Source organism: Phyllostomus discolor, chromosome 1 (assembly GCF_004126475.2).
Source record: "Phyllostomus discolor isolate MPI-MPIP mPhyDis1 chromosome 1, mPhyDis1.pri.v3, whole genome shotgun sequence".
In the NCBI taxonomy this organism is placed as follows: Eukaryota; Metazoa; Chordata; class Mammalia; order Chiroptera; family Phyllostomidae; genus Phyllostomus; species Phyllostomus discolor.
Window position 1 is genome coordinate 9,065,792 of NC_040903.2, and position 22,922 is coordinate 9,088,713.

At 33.8% G+C, this 22,922-nt stretch overlaps 1 protein-coding gene across 18 annotated transcripts in view; it reads right to left on the reverse strand.

Moving 5' to 3' along the window:
* LCORL (ligand dependent nuclear receptor corepressor like) overlaps positions 1-22,922 on the reverse strand; it is a 127,571-nt gene that overhangs the window by 14,435 nt on the left and 90,214 nt on the right. For 12 of the 18 annotated variants that reach the window (XM_028505725.2, XM_036019053.1, XM_036019101.1 and 9 more), the window contains 2 exons: positions 16,347-16,440; positions 3,562-8,390 (listed from right to left, as the gene is read on the reverse strand). In XM_028505725.2, coding sequence (XP_028361526.1) covers positions 3,562-8,390; positions 16,347-16,440 — 4,923 coding nt within the window. Of the gene's footprint in view, positions 1-3,561; positions 8,391-10,845; positions 15,012-16,346; positions 16,441-22,922 lie in introns of those variants that run through there. The other 6 variants (XM_028505726.2, XM_028505727.2, XM_036019121.1 and 3 more) reach the window with 3 other exon arrangements.

Sequence of the window (22,922 nt, forward strand, 5' to 3'; positions counted from 1 at the left end):
AATCACAAGGTATTATAATTTCCTCCCCCTGCATGTACTCAATCACAAGGTTTCTGGCTCTCTTAGCCCACCATACTGCTCTCTCCCAAATCAGTAAAATAACCTCTTGTGCTATGTTCAATGGAAATGTACCCAGGCTTAATTGACCTGTTACCGACAGTTGTTACACTTCTGTTTTCTCCAGCTATGACGCATTTCCTTTTCACCACCCTCTCCTGCCTTCCTCTCGCCCACTGACCACTCTTACCAGTTTCCTTTGTACACCGTGTTTCTTTTCTCCACATCCTTGGGGCTCTGGGGTCCTAGGCTCGTCCCATTTTACACTGAACACAATCTCTTCTGTGACTCGCTGACACCAAATCTTTCCCTCTAGCTCAGAACTCTCTCCTGAGCAAAACTCCACCTTAAGTAATTGCTTCCTCACCATCTCACTGGATACCCAGGATTCCTTATGTCTAAAACTGAATATAGCACATGTTCTCTTATACCTCAGTGCAGGTACTACCACCTGTCCAGATGTTTAAGCCCCAAACCTGGATGTTATCCTTCATTCCTCTACTCTCTTAGAAGTATTGATTCTACTTCACAGATTTTTCACAAATGTATCTATTTTTCTCCATTAATGTCACCAGTAGGGCTCAAAACATTTTTTTCATTAACTCACAGTTTGGGCTGTGCTTCCCTCAGTAGCTTTATCTTTTGCCCTTTTCCATCTACCCCCAGCCCCATCCTTGAGTCCCATTTTATGCCTCAGCTATTTGAACTAAATTACTTAGTGTTCCAAACAAGCCTTTTCGTCTCCCCAATTTCTGACATGCAGTTTGCTCTGCCTGAAGTACGCCTTTCCCAACTTCTACTACTTTGGCATCCTTGAACTCTCAGCTTAGCTGTGACTAGGTAGGAATCCTTGCCTAACTCTCCAAACCCGGGTTCAATTTCCCTCCTGTGTGCTCCTACCATCCACGTCTCTCACGGATCCTAGCACTCACCTTTCCACTGGAGTTGCCTATTCACAGTAACTCCATGATAAGCACCGAGAGCACGAACCATGGCGTTAACCCCCAAAACATATACTATCCCCCTTAAAACATAAAATACACTCTATTTGTTGGATAAATAAGTGATGTAGGTCTTGTTTACCCAATTAGATGGAAAGGGAACTTTCTGAACATTTTACAGTGCCTAAGAGCATATTGTAGGCATTCACTAAATATTTGTTGAACTAAGAATAGAATGGAATTGTATTTCTTTTTCCTCCTTTCCATGTCTACAGACATACAGCAGTACAAATGTAGTGAAGTATAAATCTTAAAACTCCTGAGTATTACACTATATCTGAAGTTAATTTTGAAGTGTATAAAAATAAGACACTCGTGGTAGAAGCAAAACTTTTCCTCAACAGAAATACTGCATAATTCATTATATATATACATTGCACTAGGAAGTTTTCTAGAAAAGTTCTATTGTTAAAAGTCTCTCAGGTCTCCAGTCACTAATTACTCTATGAAGAACAGAAACACATATAAAACTAATAACGATTTTAGTGTTATTTCCAAAAAGGCAAAAAGAAGTATGAAATACCCAGAATAATGAGAAAAAAAATAACACCTTAAAGAACATTTAAAAATCAGATAAATATAACAAATATTGTTTTAAGTACAACTTTATAAAGATGTCCTTGATTAATTAAAAAAAAAGAATGTTAAAAATAAAGAAGGAAAGTTATCAGTAAAAAGATAAAACTTTAAGCAGAACAGGAAATAGTACTGATAATTTTTAAAATGAGAAAAGGTGAAAACAACTCTAAATGTACTAAAATTGTTTTTACATGATCACGAAATGACCGAAATTAATTTGAAAAGTAATAATCAGGCATCTTCCATCTTATTTTTCTAGGGTAATCTCATATTTAGTACGATGAAAAATCATTAAAATATAAATTTTATATTTCCACCTTAGGAAGATACAACGGCTAAGAAGCTGAAAGGACAAAACACAGTTCTGTTGTAGAATGAGTTCATCAGACTGCCTCGCTGACTCCCTTTGGTAAACTTCAACAGCATGAAATGAGGATGGTATAGAGATTTAAAAATGAAACACTACGTTCTCCATTCATGACAGTATTTTAAAAATGTGTGTATATTTTTAGGTGGATTGTAATTTTTTAAAAAATCACTACCAGGCTTCCCTCTTTTTTTCCTGACATTCTATTTGTTATAGTTACTTTTAGTTATCCTGAAGGCAAGAAACAAAGGGTATAATTTTAGATTTGATATTTTTTCATAATGAAGACTCTAATTTAAAAATTTTAATCATTGCATGTTAGTTAAAAATTTTAATCACTGCATGTTAGTTTGGATATTACCAAAATAGGCATTTTAAAACTACTTAGTTAAATAAATAAATTTTGGTGTCCATAATAATCTTCCATATTAAAACTCAAGTTTAATTATTGCTTTTAATATTTTAACATAAGACCTGAGAGTACTTTTTTAGCTTTTAAAAAAGTTTTAAAGGGTAGAAATAAAGCCATCAATACCAACCCAACCCCCAGAAAAATCCCCTCAAATATTCAACGTGACAATGCAATCATATGATAAACTATCCTTAAATTCCCAAACGTAGCCTGGCGCTGCTTCATGATAGGAGGGCAGTCAGGAAGCACTGCCGCACCCCTCTGTGTCTTGAATTGTCTAGCCCTTCACGGTGAGCAGAGTCAGAACTGGCTACATGGCCACTGCGGTGTTCATGGCCCCTTTCTGCTAGGTGCTAAGAGTGGTCTCCCCGAGGCGCCAATGTCAGGTTAGTGTAACTGAGGAAAGCAGGTAATTGCTTCCTTAATTTCAGTTTGCGACACCTTAAAATTAGCTGCGTAGCTCATTTCTCCCAAGATAGACTATGGAGTATCTTTGGAAAGAAATGCTCATGGAATCTAGTTCAGCGTCTAATATGAAAAATACTATTCAACAAGTTTGCTGATTTGTTGGAAAAAAAAAAATCTTCTTCCTTGACACTGTTTAAATAAGCAGAGTATTGAAGTGGTTTGCACAGCAGTACCAAAGAGCATAAGTTAATGGTGAGTGTAAGACTGGTACCCTAGAATTATTAGCCATGTTACAGCCTTTCCTTTTTTTGACATGGTCTGGTCTCTAATTATCAGACAATAAATATGTATTAGTCAGTAGTGTAGTAGTTAACTTTTAGACAGTTACCTGGGCATATTTATGTGTCAAACTGTCTTCTGTATTTATATTAGATCCAATGCAAAAGTAGATAATACAATTTTATATTAATGATACACATTTAGAGGCTTTCCATATCTCTATTAAATGTATTTGAATTTGCTTGAGATCCTGGATACATTACACGTGGGGAAGTGCACTGGTACATTTAGCAGCACCTAATTTCATGAGTTTCATACTAGGTGCCAAGAAATTAGGTTGTCCAAATATTTTGGAAATAAATTAAAACTAAATCAGCTGTTTCTTTTCTGCCCATCAGTTTATGCTTCACTCGAGGCACCTACAATGAAACTTTAAAATTAAGTAGAGAAAAACTTACCTAGTTGGGATTTTGAATAATAGTTTGCCATTTGTCCACTGTTGCAAGACTGTCGTTTATGTCTTTTTGTTGACATTTCTGTGGTCTTCCATGGTGGTCTTTTTCTTTTGTTCAATTTGCTAAGAACTTCAGAACTATCGGAAGGAGTCTTGTCATAATTAACGCATTTATTTAATTTACTATTGTCAAGTTGGCCAGGAAATTTATCAGCTGCAGGACTATTTACCTTAGCATTTTCTATTTCTTTAGACTGTTTTTTAAAAGAATTTTGCCTAGCAGAATGGGATCGTAAGGTAAAGCGTTTTGATTCTTCCATATGAGTCTGATGATTACTTCCACTGGCAACAGATTCAGGAGAATAAATAACTGTATTTAGCTTAAAAGTATTTTTGTGTTCAAGATAGTTGATCTTTCTCAAAAATATTCTACAATCTTTTAAGGTTTTTGATCTCCAATTATTTGGGCATACATTTCCTAGTCTTGGTCCCTTTTCAAAATCTTTTTGGCTGCAATTTGTTCCATTTTCTTTTGCTTCTGACTTAAATTTACTCTCTAAACTAGCATGGGTTTTAAAGTCAGACTTTGCCACTCTCTGTTGCAAAAAGCCATCCCTGATCTCAGGTGGCAAAATAAACTGGTTATCTACTGTGTTTTTCCCTTGGAGTGGGATGTCAGCGTTTGGGCCCCCCTCAGTCTTGTTTAAAAATTGGTTCTGGCAGAAAAATCTCAAGTTCCTCCTTTTAGAGATCCAATCAACTGTTCCATGGGTGTGCAGCTTTCCCTCTCTTCTCCACCTTTCGTGTTGCAACCTCTTAAACTCAGTCCTTTTGAATCTACCTAGTGTTAAATTACTTTTCACATTTAAGAGTGGAGAGCTAACCATTTTATGTAGTATATGCAACTTCCCTGATTTTGAAGGAGAAGATAGTGCAAATTTTTTAAAGTGCTTTTTGAAGGGGCTGGTATTAAAATCGGAATATTTGGTCCCTAGTTTAACTCCTCTGGTATTTATTACTTCTAAAGGGTTTCGAGCATTTGCTTTTCTAACTAGAGAAAGAGACTGTGTTTCTGTCGTTTGCATAAACCAGGTACACAGATCATTCAAATCATATTTTTTCTGAAAAAGCATTTTTACAGGTGAGACTTCAAGTTCTAAAAGACAGGTTTTCAAAGGGCTCGCTATTTTGCAATCATTACTTTCCGTGTGTTCCCTGTTTTTATGAACACAATTTTCAGCTTCATCTCCACTCACTTGCACCCAAGCATTTGTTATTTGCTCGAATCTATTGTTTAATTCTTCTAGCAAGGAATCGCTTGAAGCAGAAGCAGCCCACCATCTGAGCAAAGGGTTTGAGGAAATTATGGGGTCCAAGGATATTTCAGAAATGGGTCTTAATTTGTTATTTTCCAAACATTTTTTCGCATTCCTTGAATTTCTAGCTCCCGGTGTACCTTTGGGAGCTATTTTTATCCTTGACTGCCTATGTTTTTCCTTCTGACTTTTCCCCTTCTGCAAATGGAGTTTGTATGATTTATGGAGCAGAGTATTTCTATAAATAAGTGAACTAGAAGATGCTAATGAATGTAAGAAATGCAGGGATGGTTTTCTATCCCTAACAGAATGTCTCAAAGGTATAGCAGCAACCATACTTTTTGAACCATTCTTAAATATGTCCGCTTCGCTGTGCCTTGTATCCATCTTATTGCATTGGTGAACACACTTTTCTTCAGGCAGACTTTTTTCCAACATATTTTCTTGTTGTAAAGGAGGTAAGCAGCTGCTGATACTCACTTCTCTCTCCTGAGGTGAAATTCTATTAATAGTTACAGATATACCAGAGATTTTCACTTTTGCAGGTCTACCCGGCTTCCTAATTATTGCCAAAGGCTTCTGGTTTGGTCGAATAATGTTCTTGGAAGGCTGAGGTATCACAGACTTGTTCTTGATAGGTCTCACATATTCAAAGCCACACCCTAAGATCTCGCTTTCAGTAGTCAAACTTGACACAGCACTTACTCTTTCACCTGAGTCAAGTTCATATTCCCTAATATTTCTGAGATTATTATAGTCAGTTGGAAAATCTGCAACCTTATTGTTTAAAGACGTAACATTGCTTATGTTTATACTTCCTTCAGAAACATGCCTTTTAGTTCTTCTTGACCTTCCATAAATAACAGTTACCGTAATACTCTTTTTATAAATGCCTTCTTTTACTTCTGATAGGAGAGATTCTGGGCTTTTCTTTCCAGCACTAAAGGACTCATTTTGGCAAATGGTGATGTCCGTTTGATCAATTTTCGGTTTTGGTGGTCTTCCTATTGGTCGCTTAATCTGTTTTACAACCTGGGGACCTATTTTTTTAGGTCTACCTGGTTTTCTTTTAAAAGATGAATCAATTGCACTGCTTGAATTTTCCTTAGGTTCTTCTTGGGGCTTATCACTATTTGTATCATCAATAAACATTGCAGAAGATTCTGCAGATTCTTTTCCACTGTTAAATTTGTTTAGTTCTCCTTGAAGAGTGTCACTATCATTAAGATTGGAACTAAAATTTTCAAAGTTAGTATTCGGAATATCCTTATTTGTTTCTGCTTTTTTTTCAGTTACGTGATGGTTTGAGCATTTTTCAGAAGAAGGATGATCAATATGTGATTTAGAATTACCGACTGAAGTTAAAGTATATTTGACTCCTTCACTGCTTTTAACCTCAGATAAAAACATGAGTTTGATGGGACTAGAATAGGTAGAAAAAGAAGAGCTTTCGATGGCTTTACACTTCGTTGGTACATTCTCAACAGTGGAAATCAAGCTACCCGTATCTAAAATAGATGACTTTTTCAGATTATCAAGTCTTCTTTTATTCAAATCTATTGGAGGCATATGATTGCTTTTCATATTGCTGGATGCTACCACAGATTTTGATAAACTCTGCTCTTTGCACGTCATTCTACTTATAGTAAGAGTCATATTTCTACTGGCATTTTGATCTTTACCATCAATTTCTTTCAATTTCTTGGATGCTTTATATCCTTCTGATAACGACTGATTATTCCAAGACTTCTTGGCCATATTTATTGTATCTTCTAAACGCTCCACGACAACTTGTAAATTAGAATTCATCGCAATTTTGTTTAGATCTATATTGTGTGAGCTTTCAATTTGAATACTTTTCACTTGATCTTTTTTTTTTGTAGATTCAGAAACTTTTTTGGACTTAGGGGATTTTTTGAGAACATAATTATTTGTTACATATATAGAATACCATCCTGGAGGCACAATATTTCGTTTGGTTCTGCTCAAAAATCCAGGGACATCACCTTTCAAAGGAGTTTGAGTATTCTCTAATTTTGAGTTCTCCTTATGATTTTGCAAAAACTTTCCAGCTGCAGATTTCTCCTGTGTATTTTTTATGTTTATTTTCTCAGGTGTAATTTTTTTTAAGCTTTCTGAAAATGTGTCAAAAGCCAAGTTAGTTTCTAAATTATGAAGAGGTAGTTGCAATGACTGTAATGCATAATCTGGTGAAAATGCCATTTCTGCACGATGGCTGTCTTGAAGGTTTTCAGAATTTTGTAAAGAAGGCCCTTGGTAATGACAGAATTCTTCTTTGTTTGTTGAAAATATCACATCATTGCATATCAGTTTCCTTGAAAATTTTTCACTGCATTTCTTTCTTATAAAATTTTCATCAAGACTAGCAAGTTCTCTTTTTATCTGCAAAGACTGCCTTCTATACATGGGTGAATCAGGAGAGTTATGCATTGCAAATAATGTTTCTTGACGCTTTCGAAATCTTGTCTGAATAATTTTATTTTCTACCTTTTTATCGTGTTGACTCAGTAATTCCATAAAACTGTAATCACTGGCCTTTGCATTATGCAAGAGGGAGGTTATTAAATCTCTCAATTTTAAATCATTATCTGTATTACAATCACTGCTAGGTAACTTGATAAGATTTGTCATATCTGTAGTTTCTATTGATTTTAGTTTTTCATTAATACGGTCCATTAAATCTTTAAAAATTACAGTAGTTTCACCTTTTTCATGATTTGTAGTATAATTATTGCTGCCTTCCGAGAGCAAAGAATCAGAGTTACTGGATACTTCAGTTTTATGTAGTTTATCTTCATGATAACCTTTGTCACTACTTATTTCTGCTGGTGTGAGAAATGGAGGCTGGTTAATGTTTGTTTCAAGTCTGTTATTTTCTAAGGCTGAAAGCTCTGAGATGACATCTTTCAATTTTTCAAATCCTTCAGGCTGTACAGGTGATAATGGTGGGGGTGAGGGACTTCGAGATCTACAGATGTCTTCAAGGCTGACTGAAACATCACCGCGCATGTCCTTTGATGAAAGAGGAGTATGAAAGGCCAGTTTTGTAGAGTGAGTGTTTGGCAACAGTCCAGAACAGCACCTGTGAGAAGTATAACTGTTTGCAATTCCTCTATTCACTACTGTCTTAATGTGTTCAATAGTTACAGTTTGGCACGACAAACAATGTAAATCTTTAATACAGACTGGCAGAGGCACAAAACCAGGGCTTTGTCTTTCATTTTGTAAACACCCTCTTTCTGCCAGCCTATATTCACAATTACAGAATAGACCATGTAAATCATCTTCAATTAGGGACTTTTGAGATTCTGAAGACACAGTATATGATGTATTACAACAGCAAAGAGAAGCAGCATTCTGCTCTTGGACTAGAAATTTCAACATAGCCAAAACTTGTTGCTGGTGATGTATGCACAAAGATTCCAAAACTTTGCTTAATGCTGATTTTCCTTTTTCCATTTTAGTAGCTTCCTCTGATTTTGCATCAACAGTTGAACTAAAAATAAAAATCAAACAAAAAATGAATTACAGCAAAAATACCAACATTATAAGGAGTTATAATTTTAACAGAGTTTGAACAAAAGCTATTTTGGTATTGCTGGACTAGTAACTTCTACAGAGCTTCAATAATGGCATCTTGATTATTGTTTAGCTTAAGTAAAATGAAGCACTGATGATTCTCTCCTATGGCAAAGTCTAAGAGTCAAAACAAAGCCCTGGTTTTGTTATATAAAAGCTGATGGTTATAGATATGATTGTATTTCCAGATTGCTAGTGTTTAGATCTTTGAATATATTAAGAATATTTAATGAAAGTGCTTCACCAGGAGTTAAAGTTTTTGTAAAGTAGACATTTTATAAGTTACTTTGATAATTATCAGTTGGTATTAGTGCAAATAAAAAAAGAGATGTATGAGAAAATGTTATCTTTATTTAAAATACATTTTTTCAAGTTAATGAAAATATTATTAATAAAAGCTTTGCATAATCACAAGAAAAATTAAGGGATTTAGATTTCATATAAATAACAAAATGTCTGTTCTAAGATTAAGCTGCAGGCATTTTAACCTAATAAAAATAAAAAATTTAAGCTATTAAAAAATGAAATCTATTTTTAATTGATTTTAAATATGAAAGTAATTACATTGAAACTAACGGCATTACTTACCTAATTATTTAATCTCAAATGCTGGAAAATGTCCACTGCAGAAACTACTATGTATATCTAACTTTAACTGAGACTCATTATTACTTAGCAATCAATGTAAAAGTCTACAAAAATTTTTTAATCCGGCTACCAGCAGTAAGAGGAATAAAATATATAAAAGAATTCTGTTTCAGAAAAGCATCCATTTAAATTAAACATATCACCAAACTCTGTACATGAAAACAGCCTCCCACTCCTGACTTCTTATGTTTGTTGTTATTGCTAGAAGCTCCTGGTTTGTAGAATTTAGGGTTGGAATTGGGATATGCTGATTATGAGTTGCTACAGAAGAATGAGTTTTATTTAATAAAAGGTTATGTTCATGCACATTAAAAATTAATGAATTCTTTTAAAATGAAAAGTGGGATTGATTTTATTTTGTTTGCTAAAAATGGCTTAATTTGTTTTACAGATAAGTATGCAACATTTTATTTACATTTTATAAAAACTTATTTGAATAGGAAAAATACCAGGCAAATTTTGAACATTAGATCAAAATTTTTCTAGTAAAAAATAACTTTACTAGATTCAACTAATATTTCACTAAAACTAGCATGTGATTAGATATAAAGTAGTTATCAAAGTGAGAAGAGATAGGAAATTACAATAAAGTTCACTGCCACCTCTAGACAGATGAAGATATGACATTACCCCAGTAACATTTTCTTTCTGAAAATAAATATTGTAAATTTTAACATGGTTGGGGTGTAAAATGATGAAACTAACTCCCAAGATTCAATATTAGATAATTCAAAAAAATATATGTAGGGAACAAAAGCAAGAGGAAAAAATGTTAACTATCAATTATAAAGATATAAATAAAATTATGCTATTTTTCAGCAAATTAAAAATTATAATTTTCATATAAGCAGAAGAACCCCCTCCCCCCCAAAATTCTGATAAACAGACTTCAAAAGTTTCTTTAGAGTTATTGTATGGCCTATTAAACACATATGTGACTAAACAGTTAAAGATTTTTACATACTTTTCAGAAAAATATATTGCACTGTATTTTAAAGATTAATTTGCTTTCATAACAGTTCCTGAAATGCTCAAATGCTGTTTTCCGTTAGTAAAATCAAGTAAGACACAGAAATAATATAAATTAATGACTAATGTTAACTATTCTGAAAACCACAAGATTTTTCTCTCTCTCTTCTAACATTGTAAGGAAATTTGTATTTTAATTACTTCTCAGTTTATTACTTCTAATAATAAAATTCCAAAAAATACTATAGTGGCCAGTAATTTCCATCTAATGCTATATGAAGAATAGCTTAATAAAGTTCCTAATTAGATATTCAGATATTGGATTAGATTCAGACATTTGATAATTAAGTTCTCAAATTATAAAACTCTATAATATGTTTACTTGGCTTCAAATTTTTCTTTTTCCATATTTCTTTCTTGCATGTTAAAAAATCTCAAAGAAAAATATAATACATTAAACCTAATATGAGTAATAGTTGAAAACTCGTAAGTCTCCAATCTAGAATTTATTCCCAAGTGATTAAAGGTTCTAAAATTGTATCTTTCATAGCTTCCTTTGTTTTAATGCTAAAATTTTTTCTACCCTTTTCCTGTTTGATTTATAGACCAAAACATCCTGCCTATTCTTGTGTGTTACTATCCGTTTTCCCATTACACATTTTGTTATTGAAATAGTTTTGGAGAAAGTCCATTTCTAGTATTTCATCTTAATAAAACGGCTTCCTAGAATGAATTAAAGAAGTCAGTGTAGTCAGTTTTTTCTTTGCTTTTCTTTTTTCTCTTTTACTGAATGAGTAAATCAATCACACACCAACAGTGTTGTAAATTTAAGTGCAAAAGCATTGAAGTGCTTTACTACAAATTACAACCTAGAAACACGTTAACTGAACAATTAAAATTCATACAATCAGATTTAGATATATAACAACACAAAGTAGGAACAGAATTACAGTACATTTACAACACAAGACAGATACATGAATTCATTAGAAAATATTGTAATAAATAATTCATGAATTATAGTGCAATTGATTTATGCATAAATATAACTAATTGCCTAACAATCAGTTTATATTAACAAAATCTGTCAAAATCAAGGCAGCCACAGAGTTTTACTAAATTACTGCGACAATGAAAATACTGCAATTAAAAAACAAATACAAGTATTTGTACTGTAAACAACTAAAAAAATCAGTCTCACTAAAGTTAGTATACAATTTAATATAAAATTGTCATTAGCTACCAGAAGTGGTTTAAACAACTTTACTGAGCAGTAGTTTTCTAAAAACAGAGGCACTGTTTTTTTGTTTTCCTTTTTTTTTTTTAAATATAAAATACTTGAGGAACATTCAAATAAGTAGAAAGCACATAAGGGTTGCTTTCGCCTTCATTAAAAGTCTGCTGAAACTGGATATTTCAGAAAATTGTCAATTGATAAGTAGTAACTGGTAACTAAATTTATAAAGTACTTTGAAAGTTTAACATAAAGAACATCTTAATAGAATCACTGGTGAGAAAGGGAACCCATAAATTTCCCTGCCTTTCCTCGTTCATATAATCAAAAGTTAACTCAATAATTAGAAACTTTTTTCCTTTTAAAAGTTATGGGTTGATCATTACCTATAAACTATCAAAAAATATTTAATTTATTATTTCTGACCAAAAATAAATAATACAAGTACTAAAATGCTGCAAATTAACTATAATATTACCTATAAAACTACTGATCACTGTGAAGTCAATAGCAAAATGATCCCTGATTTTATGAATCCTGTAAAGTTTTTGGTCAGGTCATCTTTTAAATGATATAAAAGAGTTCTGTTAAGTATCCCTTTACTATAAACTTCTCAATCAATTTATTAATGTAAATATAGTGTGAGGAATAAAAAAGCTCAATACAATATAAATATTATGTAATGCATTCAAGCCCCCAAATTTTTGCAAGTAAAATTCTATATAAAGAGGTCAATAAAATTGTGTGGAAACATTTACTTTATCTTTAACTTTGTTTTTCAGTGGGGGGAGGGGTAATATATTAAATAATCCAAGTTCTGGCCCTCACAAAATATGGCTTAATTCTTTAAAAAGAAAGATGACCCTGACATCTGCTGTTTTGCAATCTATTATGTATACTTTCTTGGGGGGAAAAAAAGAGCAAGAGGATTCATACCCTACTATGCAGATAACATTAACAGCTGAAGAGGGTTCAGTATAGATCTAAGAGACCAAATAACAACTTAATTGTTTAGGTTCCCACTCTTCAGTTTCTTTAAACATATGTAAGCAGTTTTTAAATGTAATAGCTGAAAATCTCTTTAGTTTTACATCTGTATGTGATTATTAGATACACACAAACACAAGTGTAAAAACACAAGTATTTGACAAGGTGCACTTATTTTTTTTTTTTTAAATTCAGCTTTAAGTATTCCTTTTGGATTTAGGAAAACTGGCTTAGAAAAATGATCAGAACCTGAATTTTAACAGAAAAAGGGTACTCAAAGAATTTTGAATATATGAAGCAAATCCCCATTCTTTATATGGAGGCACATGCTTTATAACATTTTACTACCAAAACTGCATTCTCCATAAATCCAACATGGATACTCTGAACCACATTTTAAAACTGCTATATAAAAATTACTTATCTCTTATGAGTCTGGTAAAAGTTAAAATGCACTGCCCAACTTCTAACTACCCAATTAGTAGAGAGTTTACATTACTGAAAGTTCAAAACAGCTTCAGTGTTAAATATTTGTAAATCTATTCAAGACCCTGAACAAACTGCAAATTTGGTTATTAGCAAAATGATAATGTTCTGCCCACCAAAATGAAATCTGTAATTCATTTTGATAAACTGAAAATGTTTTGAAATGTCACAGCAGCAAATATATTAAAGTTACACTGAGGTTTTTCAATAGTAGGAGTGTGTCACAATCCTTAAAATTTAAAGTAGTCATAACATCAACTAACCAGCACATTTAAACCAAAATTATCATTCTCAAGTTTTTTCTGTGCACATTATAAACATGCTCTAAGTTGCATTCCAACTTTCTTTTCTAACCTTACACATTAGCTTATTTTTCAAATGAAAAACAAAATTAAATTATTTTAATAATTAAATTTAAATTACTTTTTGTCCTTAGTATTCCATCTTATATTAAAAGATTCTATAGTTGCTGGGGTTAACTATGTGTCAGTTTTTTTTTTAAAAGCATATACCTTATAAACCCCAACATCCTGCTAAATCAACTATTAAATGATAAATATTAAATTTCATTATACATATCATTTAAGGTTTTCTTTTCTATTCCTGGTGGATGCACTTGAGTGCATTTCATATTTCATAGAATGCACTGTAGTGTACTAATACTGTATATATTAATTTTTCTTAGCATGGATATAGCTGTCTAAACTTTGTTGTTTGATGTACTTACAATAACTGTAAGTATGTTAAAATGTTTATAAACTATTAATATCATATTTCCATTATAAGATGGTTCAACTGAATGGCTGGAGTGGTCTTTCACCTATAAAAATGTTTCACTTGACAATTACTCATTTTCCCACAATGCTTTATGCTATTGACTACTAAAGAAAACCTGAATCTTTTTCACCTATTTATACAAGGATTAAATACAAACTATCAGAATTAAGTAAGCAACTATATAATCTGTCCACAGTGAAAACCCTGAATAAAACTTTTTTCAAAAGGCATGTAAGTGGTTTTTGAACTGTAAAATTTCATGTCTCCTGTCAGAGTGAGCATCTGTAATTCCCACATGTGTGTATATAGACACACAAATACACACCTGTGCACATACACACACGCAAACACACATACACACACGCACGTACACACACACACACACAAACGTTTTCCTAACAAATAATCTACACAGGCTTGCTGCCATTCTTGCAGCTGCCAGTCCCTGAATCTGTCATATTATATAACCCAGTGTCTGCTAATCGGAGTTTCTTCTTCGGAGGAGTCTTCAGTGTTCCAGATCTTTCTTTTACCTTGTATTCTAAAGTGCTGTGAGGTACCCCATAAATTCCTTGTGCTTTGGAAACACTCATTTTTCCACTCATTACCATTGCAATAGCCTCTTCCATTATTTCATGATCATATTGCCGATAACGGCCACGTTTTTTCCTGGGTTGCTTATTATCTTTTCGATCCAATCCATCTTCAGTATTTTCAGAGGTTCCATCAACTGTTCCATTTTTAGAATTAAGACACAAAGGAGAGAGGTCCCCATGTAGAAAATAAGAGTCAACACTTGAGTGAGTTATGGGCCCAGAACATTCTATTTTGTTCTGTTTAGGGAGTATATTTTTCAGTTTTTGGAGAGCTGATCCTTCTAGGACTGGAGAGGTTTTAGAAACTTGATACATAACATCCAGCAGACCAGGACCATCAGGTTGTTTGGAAACAGAACTTACTCGTAGCTGAGGAATTTTTAACTGTACAGTAGGATGTGAAGTTTCATACTGTAGGCTTTCATTTTTTTCTTTAAATTGAGTAACCATTTTCTGTAGAGTTAACTGATGGAGGTAACTGGAAGCTGTTGGGAATTTTAATTCTGAGGTTTCAAGTAGATTGAGTTTACTTTTTTCTGTGCGCTCTGCTTGAGCTCTTGCCCACAAGGCTACTTTTTGCAGCACTGCACAAGTTTCTTTACTGTCTTTATATGAGTAACTATCATTGAAATCTCGAGTTTTGTTTTTAAAAGATGCAGGCTTCCCTGCTGGTAAGGCTTCTAAGTGGAGAAGTAAAGTTTTTTGAGGTATGCCATAAAGTATGCCTGCTTTATTTATGTCCAGTGCTCCAGACTGAATGTCTTTCAAAGCTTTTGAGAGCAAACCATCTGCAAACTCAGCACTTCTTTCCACATAGTCCTCTCTGTTTCTGTGTAGTCTCCTGGATGGATGGAATGAAACGATGGTAAACTGATGTATGAGAGACTCTCACACAGCTATGGAAGGGGAGGGTCCACTCCTTTATTATACTCCTTGCTTAGGTAACATCACTGCTTATACTCTTTTAAGTCTGTGAGATGTAGTAGTTACTCCTTATCAAAGCAAACGCTACAGTCCTGGTAGGACAATGTGGCATTCATACGGTGGCCCCAACAGGCAGACCTTCCAAGAACATAAAATCCTAACTCAGTATTTGTAAAAATACTCTCATGATGTTGCTATTCCTCTGACAGATGCTTGTAGAGCAACACTTAGAATTTTTACTTGTACAATTAGAGTTCCATTATAAAAAAATACCCAAATCCTAAAGGAGTTTTTGTTAGTAGAAACGTGACGTTACCGCTAAACAAGTAATAAAAGAGTCAACCCCTTTAAAGGAAATTTGTAGCAGTAAGAATATTTCCAAACACAAACATCCCATATTTCCACAAGACCAATTTTTCTCTAGATAAAAACTTACAATTTGAGACAAGAAATAAGTTATATTTGGGTAAATAATTTTAGGTATTATAAATGTTATTGCTACTTCAAATTTATCATTGTAATTTGAGTTTCTCAAACAGAAAGCTTGCTATATACCTCATGATTCAAATACTACTGCACCTGTAGTTTAAACAAATTATTACTACACTCTACATCTAACATTTAAATGTGACAGAAAAGCTTCCTGTATAGCTTGTTAATGGGAAGATGCAAGTTATTTAAAAAAAATCCCAAAATCCAACAGAACAGCATTTCATACTAATTATCTATAAAATTAATGTAATGACAGATTTCAATCAAAGCATAAAAGGATTTTTTGTGGTGATTATGAGGAATATTAAATAGTTTGCCACCACACCTAAATCACAATGGAAAAAACATAAACACTCTCAGCTAACTGTAAGAATTAGTAAGTATAGTACTTTTAAAATTTATTGTTTAAAAAAATTAAATAGTGAAATTACATATTTCCCTTAAAACTGCCTTCGGAATACTGAATTTAAAATTCTCTCTACTTGTCCTGCTTCTCAGTTTATAGTCTATGGTTTAGTTGGTAGTTCATTTTTAGTAACATGAACTAAAGTTTGGTGATTGTTCTGATAACTTTTCTTTAACAGAAAGAATAAAAAAGAAAGAGAAAGGACACATGGAAGGTATGAGAGACAAACACTTATGAGTGACAAAGCTTCTGGAGGAAAACTGTATATGTCAATCTACTCAGAGCAGTATTAAGAGTTCTCTGCAGAGATAATTTTATATTAATGTTATAGTATATTTCCTAGATATTGCTTACCCAGCCATTGAATTTTCAGAAGTAGGATCACATATGGATGACTCTTCAGATTTTATGCTGGTTTTCTTTGTAGAGAGATCTAACACTCCATCCCCTATAATTTTTGCAAGAGAAAAAACTTTATATTTGTGACAAATTAAAGAAACAAACAGGTTATGGCACAAAACCTGTTTAAAATCAACCCTTGGTCACCTTTCCCACTATCTGCAGCGAACAGCCATCTGACTGCCCATCCATGACTGCTTTCTATTCAAGGATGCCCAGATGACCCTTTGGGAAAGCAGGAATGACGTAAAGTGCACAAAAGAGAGCATGGAAAATTATAATAAATAAGAACAATAATTAGCATTTACTAGGACTAGCAGTATGTGGAACACATACTTTAGGTAAGCTGTGACTCCATGTGTAACCAATGTGTTTTTAGAAATTACAGTGTAAAAATTTACTATTTTAAATATCTGAAATATAGAACAGTTGAGTCATATATCATGGTAATATCTGTGACTGAAGATATAACAACATAACACTTCAGGAATATACCTGTTAGAAAACAATTGCCTAAGTATTTGTCATTAAAATGTAGTTACTTTTTATTACTATTACAGTGTTAAATTTACATAAATAAAACTTCTATGATTCAGACTTATTGTTAATTTGACAAACTTCATTATCAACAAGGATAAAAATAAACTATGAATTTAAAACATATAAGGGCTCTGGCTGGGTAGCTCAGCTGGTTAGAGTGTAATCCTGATACACTAAGGCTGCAGGTTCGATCAACGCTAAGGGCACATATAAGAATCAACCAATGAATGCATAAATAAGTGGAAAAATAAATCAGTGCCCATCTGTCTTTCTCTCTCTCTCCCACCCTCCCTCCCTCTCCTTTCCTTTCTCTCTCTAAAAAAAATCAATAAAAAGATAAAACATAGTAAATAATATCTTTATTGACAGCTAGAAAATTAAAAATTTAAGCTATAAGGAATAAGAAAATATATGTTTAAAAATATACTAAAAATACTACTTTTTAAAAAATCAAATGGGTTTTACTGTTTTCATATAAATCTACTTAACACTTAAGTGCCCTGGTAAGACAAAAAATAAGAAAATATCCTACCTATCACTTACTATGTATAATTCAAAATAATTTTGAGTGCTTACTATGTGCAAAGCACTATTCTAAGAATCTGGAGAGCAGTAGAAGAAACAGCACACCAAGCACCTATTACGGTGCTTAAGATGTAGTAAGGTAAGTCATACACCACCATCATCACCACCCAATGTATTTTTAGATGGGTGATTAAGAAAAACAAAGCAGAGTAAGCTGACTGAGTATGGAGGTTAAGCCAAAAGAGGTTGCTATTTTACTGAGTGTTATCAGTAACAGTCTCTCTGCCTTGAACAAAGTGAGAGTACCAACCAAGCAGATTACCTGGGGAAAGCTTCTGAAGGAAGTTAGTGCAAAGGCTGTGTGTGATACGAAATCATGTCTGGAGTGTTTGAGGAACAGCAAAGTCAGGGTGGCTGGAGCAGAGAAAGTCAGGCTGAGTGAGATGAGAAAAAGTAGGAAGTCGAGTCTCATTGGGTCTTGTAGGTCACGGTAAGAAATCTGAATTTTATTTTGAGAGAGATAGGAAACCATGGCAGAATTCTGATAAGACTGACACAATTTTCATTTGTCTTGAAAGTATCCATCTGCTGTGGAGAGAATGGACTGAGAAGGTCTACAGGTGGGAACGCGCTCTGCTATCTCTCACTGGTGGGCTGTCACACTTTCAGTTAGTTTCCTCTGCCTAGAGACTCCTAATCCTCTCCTCCTCCTATCCCCACACTCATCCTAGTGCTCACCAAATCTTGCTCATCATTCGGTCATTCAGGCACAACTTGGACTTGGTTGGTCATCATAACTGTAGGTTCCTATTCCTGCAATATCTATCCATACTATTAGCATTTGGTAGGCTGTATTCTAGTTTTCACATACTTGGCCGCATTAGCAACTGGACTGTAAACTATGAAGGCAGAGACCATGTCTATTTTATTCACTGATGTATCCTAACTGCCTAGCACAGTGCCTGGCACACAGTATGTGTTCAATAAATATTTGCTGAATAGAATTTTGAAGAACTGAAAGAAATTCAGTATAGCTAGAGGTTAGAACGCCCAGATTAAAAGGAGCCCTGGCCAGGTTTCGCAGTGGGTCGGGATGTCGTCATCCCTTATACCAAAAGGCTGCGGGTTCAATCCCTGGTGGGGCACATACAAAAGGCAACTGATTGATGTTTCTCTCTCACACTGATGTTCCTCTCTCCCTTCCTCTGTTTCTAAAATCAATAATAAAAAAATATCCTTGGGTAAGGATAAAAAATTAAAAGTAGTAAAAGGGGAAAATGGACAGGTAAACAAAGTATACGGTACATCATACCTTCAAAAATTATAACTTGAAGTGTCTTGTCCTAGTTTATCCATTAAACCCAATTTTATGCTTAGTCTCCAAATCACACTTGCTGTGTATCTAACTACCTGTAGTTCCTTACCTGTGCTATGTGGCCTCAGGACTCTCATACCGCACTGCATGATTCCCTCTGCCTAGAATGGTCTTTCTAGCCTTTCAACTTGTCAAACTCATACTCTCTTTTAGGACTGAGATCCCAAGTGGAGGCTGATTGCTGTGTCCCGTGAGTCAACAGTGTCCTATAACACTTATGACATTCTCGTGCAATTATTGACTTACATATCTTTTTCTTCCATAAGACCAAACTCCTCAAGGTCAGAGGTCTTACCTTGTTCATTTTTACTTCATACATAGTAGAGTGCTACAAGCTACTAAATTTTAAAGAAAGAAAGAAATGTCTTTTACTATCCCATTTCTCTTCTTCAGCAATTAAAATTTTACTACTTCAAGACCTCAAAAGACTACCTCCTTCAAAAATGATTACCTAATCCATATTCAGATTTATCATTCAATTCACTAGTTTTGATTTTGCTCATGTTTCATGTAGTTTGCAGCAGGTCAAACACACTATTAGTGTGTTATTCCTAGTCGATGTTACAGAATGAATTAATAAAAAAGTCTCCAATTCTAAACTCTTCTACACTTTTAATATGGTCAAAATAAAGTCAATTATTCCACAAACCAGAAATAAGGAGGTATAACAACCCCCTTCTCTCTCTCCTCTACATTAACTATGCAAACTGGGCTACAGCTCCCTAGCTAAGGCAATAAAGGCATTCTTGTCCTTTGTGGACCACTCACTGGCTGCTGTGTTGACAGCCACACACAGCCCTGGTTTAGCTAGGGTGAGCTTGAGAAGCACTCTTCCAACTTTAACAGAGCGACACAAATCAGGCTTATACTCCTGATTCCTTTTCTTTAGGAATTCTAAACAGTGACCCAGGTGAGAAATACTTTTATATTTTTTGTCCCTTCTTAAACGTAGGTTGCCTGTATTAGAAATTGTGCTCAAGCCCTGGCTGGCGTAGCTCAGTGGATTGAGCTCGGGCTGCAAACCAAAGTGTCGCAGGTTCGATTCCCAGCCAGGGTACATGCCTAGGTTGCAGGCCATGACCCCCCAGCAACCGCACATTGATGTTTCTCTCTCTCTCTATCTCCCTCCCTTCCCTCTATAAAAATAAATAAATAAAATATTAAAAAAAAAAGAAATTGTGCTCTAAAAGTATCTGTTAGCTAAAGAAACACATTAAACTCAGTGAAAATGGAAAATATCCTTCCTCAACACATTTCTGCCACACAGTAAAATTCTTTAATCAGTGAACATTTATGTAGTGAATACAAGATCACAGATACACACATAAAAGATTTTTAGATAAGTTTTAGTTATGTATAGAAAAATCTCACTTTTTTAAAGGAATATTATCACCTATACTTTTTTGTACTTTGCTGGTATCATAATCCCATTTTCCTTCACAAAGGCTGTAGCTTAAGAGCTAGAAAAGTGGTAATGAATCACCCCATGACTCTATGAATTAGAAAAACGAAAACAAAAACAAAAAAGGGAAGACACAGCTTGGGCAGAAGGGTTAAGAGAAAGGAAGATCAGGGGTGGGAGGTGAAGGGCACTTCTTGCTCCTGTTGATGACTTCTGTTCAGCCAAATGGTGACTACATGCATAACATCTCTCCTTCACAATGGAACTACCATATCATAAATAGATTGTTTTTTGTGTACATATTTCCAAAATATTAATAATTAACTCAAATAAAAACTAAGCACTTATTATGCTAAATGCTCTAGGACAGCGATTTTCAACCAGTGTGCCACACGCCAGTCAGTGTGCTTGCAAGAATTCTTAAAACATGCAATACCTGACTATTTCGTCAGAGGCACTGACCTCTTTTCCCTCAGGCTGCCAAATTTAAAAAAAAAAATTACAGCAGTGAATGTAACAATAGCTGTCTGGTGTGAATCAAAATTATACTTATTTTTTTGTCTAGATGACAAAAAGTGTATTTTTTGGTGTGCTGCAGAATTTTAGTAATTAGTTTATGTGTGCCATGATACAAAAAGCATTGAAAATCACTGCCCTAGGGCAATACAAAGTAAGTAGAAGGAGAGAGGGAGGCTGAAATTTATTTACCATTGGTAAGTACCTAGGTTGTTTTAGTTTTTCGCAACTACAAACAACACTGAAATAAAAATACTTCCAAATATTTCCTTGTGTATAAAAACTTTTCTTGGACATATTCAGTAGATATTTCCAAATTTCCTATATCTTTGACAAGACCTGATATAGTTGACATTCTTAATTTTTGCTAATATGATTAGTAAGAAAAGTAGTAGGACTAAATCAACAGTAGTGCATTTAGTATGCATTATATACATTTTTAAAGCACACAAAATTATTTTGCTTATAGACACATAAATAGGTTATTATTGGTGGCTGTTGCCAAGAATAAATGAAAGGATGAGATAGTTCTGGGTGATAGGAACAGATTATTATGCTGTATTTTTCTGTCTATTTGAATATGTCCCTAAAAATAAATACAAATTGTTTCCATTTATTGGTTGTAGATTGGACAAATCACCTTCTCAGAGGCTTTGCCTAATCATTTATTCCAATATAGTAACATCTTCCCACCTGCTACTGTTATTACTCCTTGCTGTCACTGAGTTTCATTTCCATTATAGATCCGATCACCTTGTGAAATTATGTTTTTATCGATTTGTTTACCTTTTTTCTGTCTACCCAGGCAGAATAGAAGACCCATGAGGGCAGAAATATTTTCTATTGTGTTCTTTGCTTCCTTTGTACCTAGTAAATGACTGGCATACTACAGCCATAGTAGTGTAATAATGCTTAGAAAAATTTCTACTTATCTGTTACCAAATAGATTAAGGGAAAATAATTGTAAAAATGTCAGGTCATTATGAGGAAGTACAATAATTAATTTTCATGTTAACACTTAATATTCCATATGTTGTTTGAGAAAGTATAATAATATTGTAGGGTATTTTCCAACTGAAATATTTAAAATAAAAAATTTCAGTGCTCAAAGATCATAAGCCCAATGATCAAATCTCATTTTGTCAGTAGCATCTGAAAATAGTGACGATTTTTTAATCCAATAAATCCAGTATGTCAGTGTCATACATGCACTGGGGATACAAGCAAACAGACTGTCTCCTGCTCTCAAGCGTAGATTACAGTGGGGAAACAAGCATGGAAACAAGTACAATGTAGTCAGAAATTTACTATACTGATGTTCTAGTAGGATAGTCAGTGGAACTCGCGGTAGAAATGACACCAACAAGGCCAATGAAGTGCTGCTCTTCTGTCTGCCCACATTTGATCTTGTTTGGTATAGGACTGGTGAACTCTTCATGGTTGTGATGATAATGATAAAGGTCCCCAGGGTGCAAATTTCTTCTGTGCTTTATAATTAAGGAGAAGTTTTTACCTTGGCCCCAGATTAAAAATGAAATTGAAACAGTTTTTTTGATATGCCAATGGTATTTCTACGTGTATTTTTAAGTGTACCAGGACAAAAAAAAAGTCATTTGCACAAGCAATGCATGACTTACTTCCTCCCAATTTCTGAGGTTCAGAGTATTTGTGCAAATTTGTAGAAATGAAAGCACAAAAATAAGTATCTCTAATATAGAAACACCTTGTTAGAATGTAATACCTTGTTACTAAGTAACACCTGTAACAACTTTCTAACAAGGTGTTTCATTTGCCTCTCCAACAACAAGAAGCAAATGAAAATGTTTTCCTTAGGACAACTATGTTTTAAGTCAGTTTACAGTTTGTAAAAGACAGGGCAAGGAAAACGAAGACTCCAGAAGCTGACCTTATGAAGAATTAAACAAGCTAAAAAGATCTGCATGGAAAACAGAGGTTTAGAGACATAACAGCTTCAACAAGTATTTACAGCACTAGTAAATAAAAGGAGATAAACTCTCCTATTATTACAGATGGGAAAAAACACCCTAAAGGTTAGCATGGAAAAAAGAAGTCTTGGAGATAGTAATTTCTATAAATATCTGCAGAACTGTGAAGTAAAATATTGTTGCAGATGAATAAAATATAAATTAAGAGTAGGTATTTTGGAAATGTG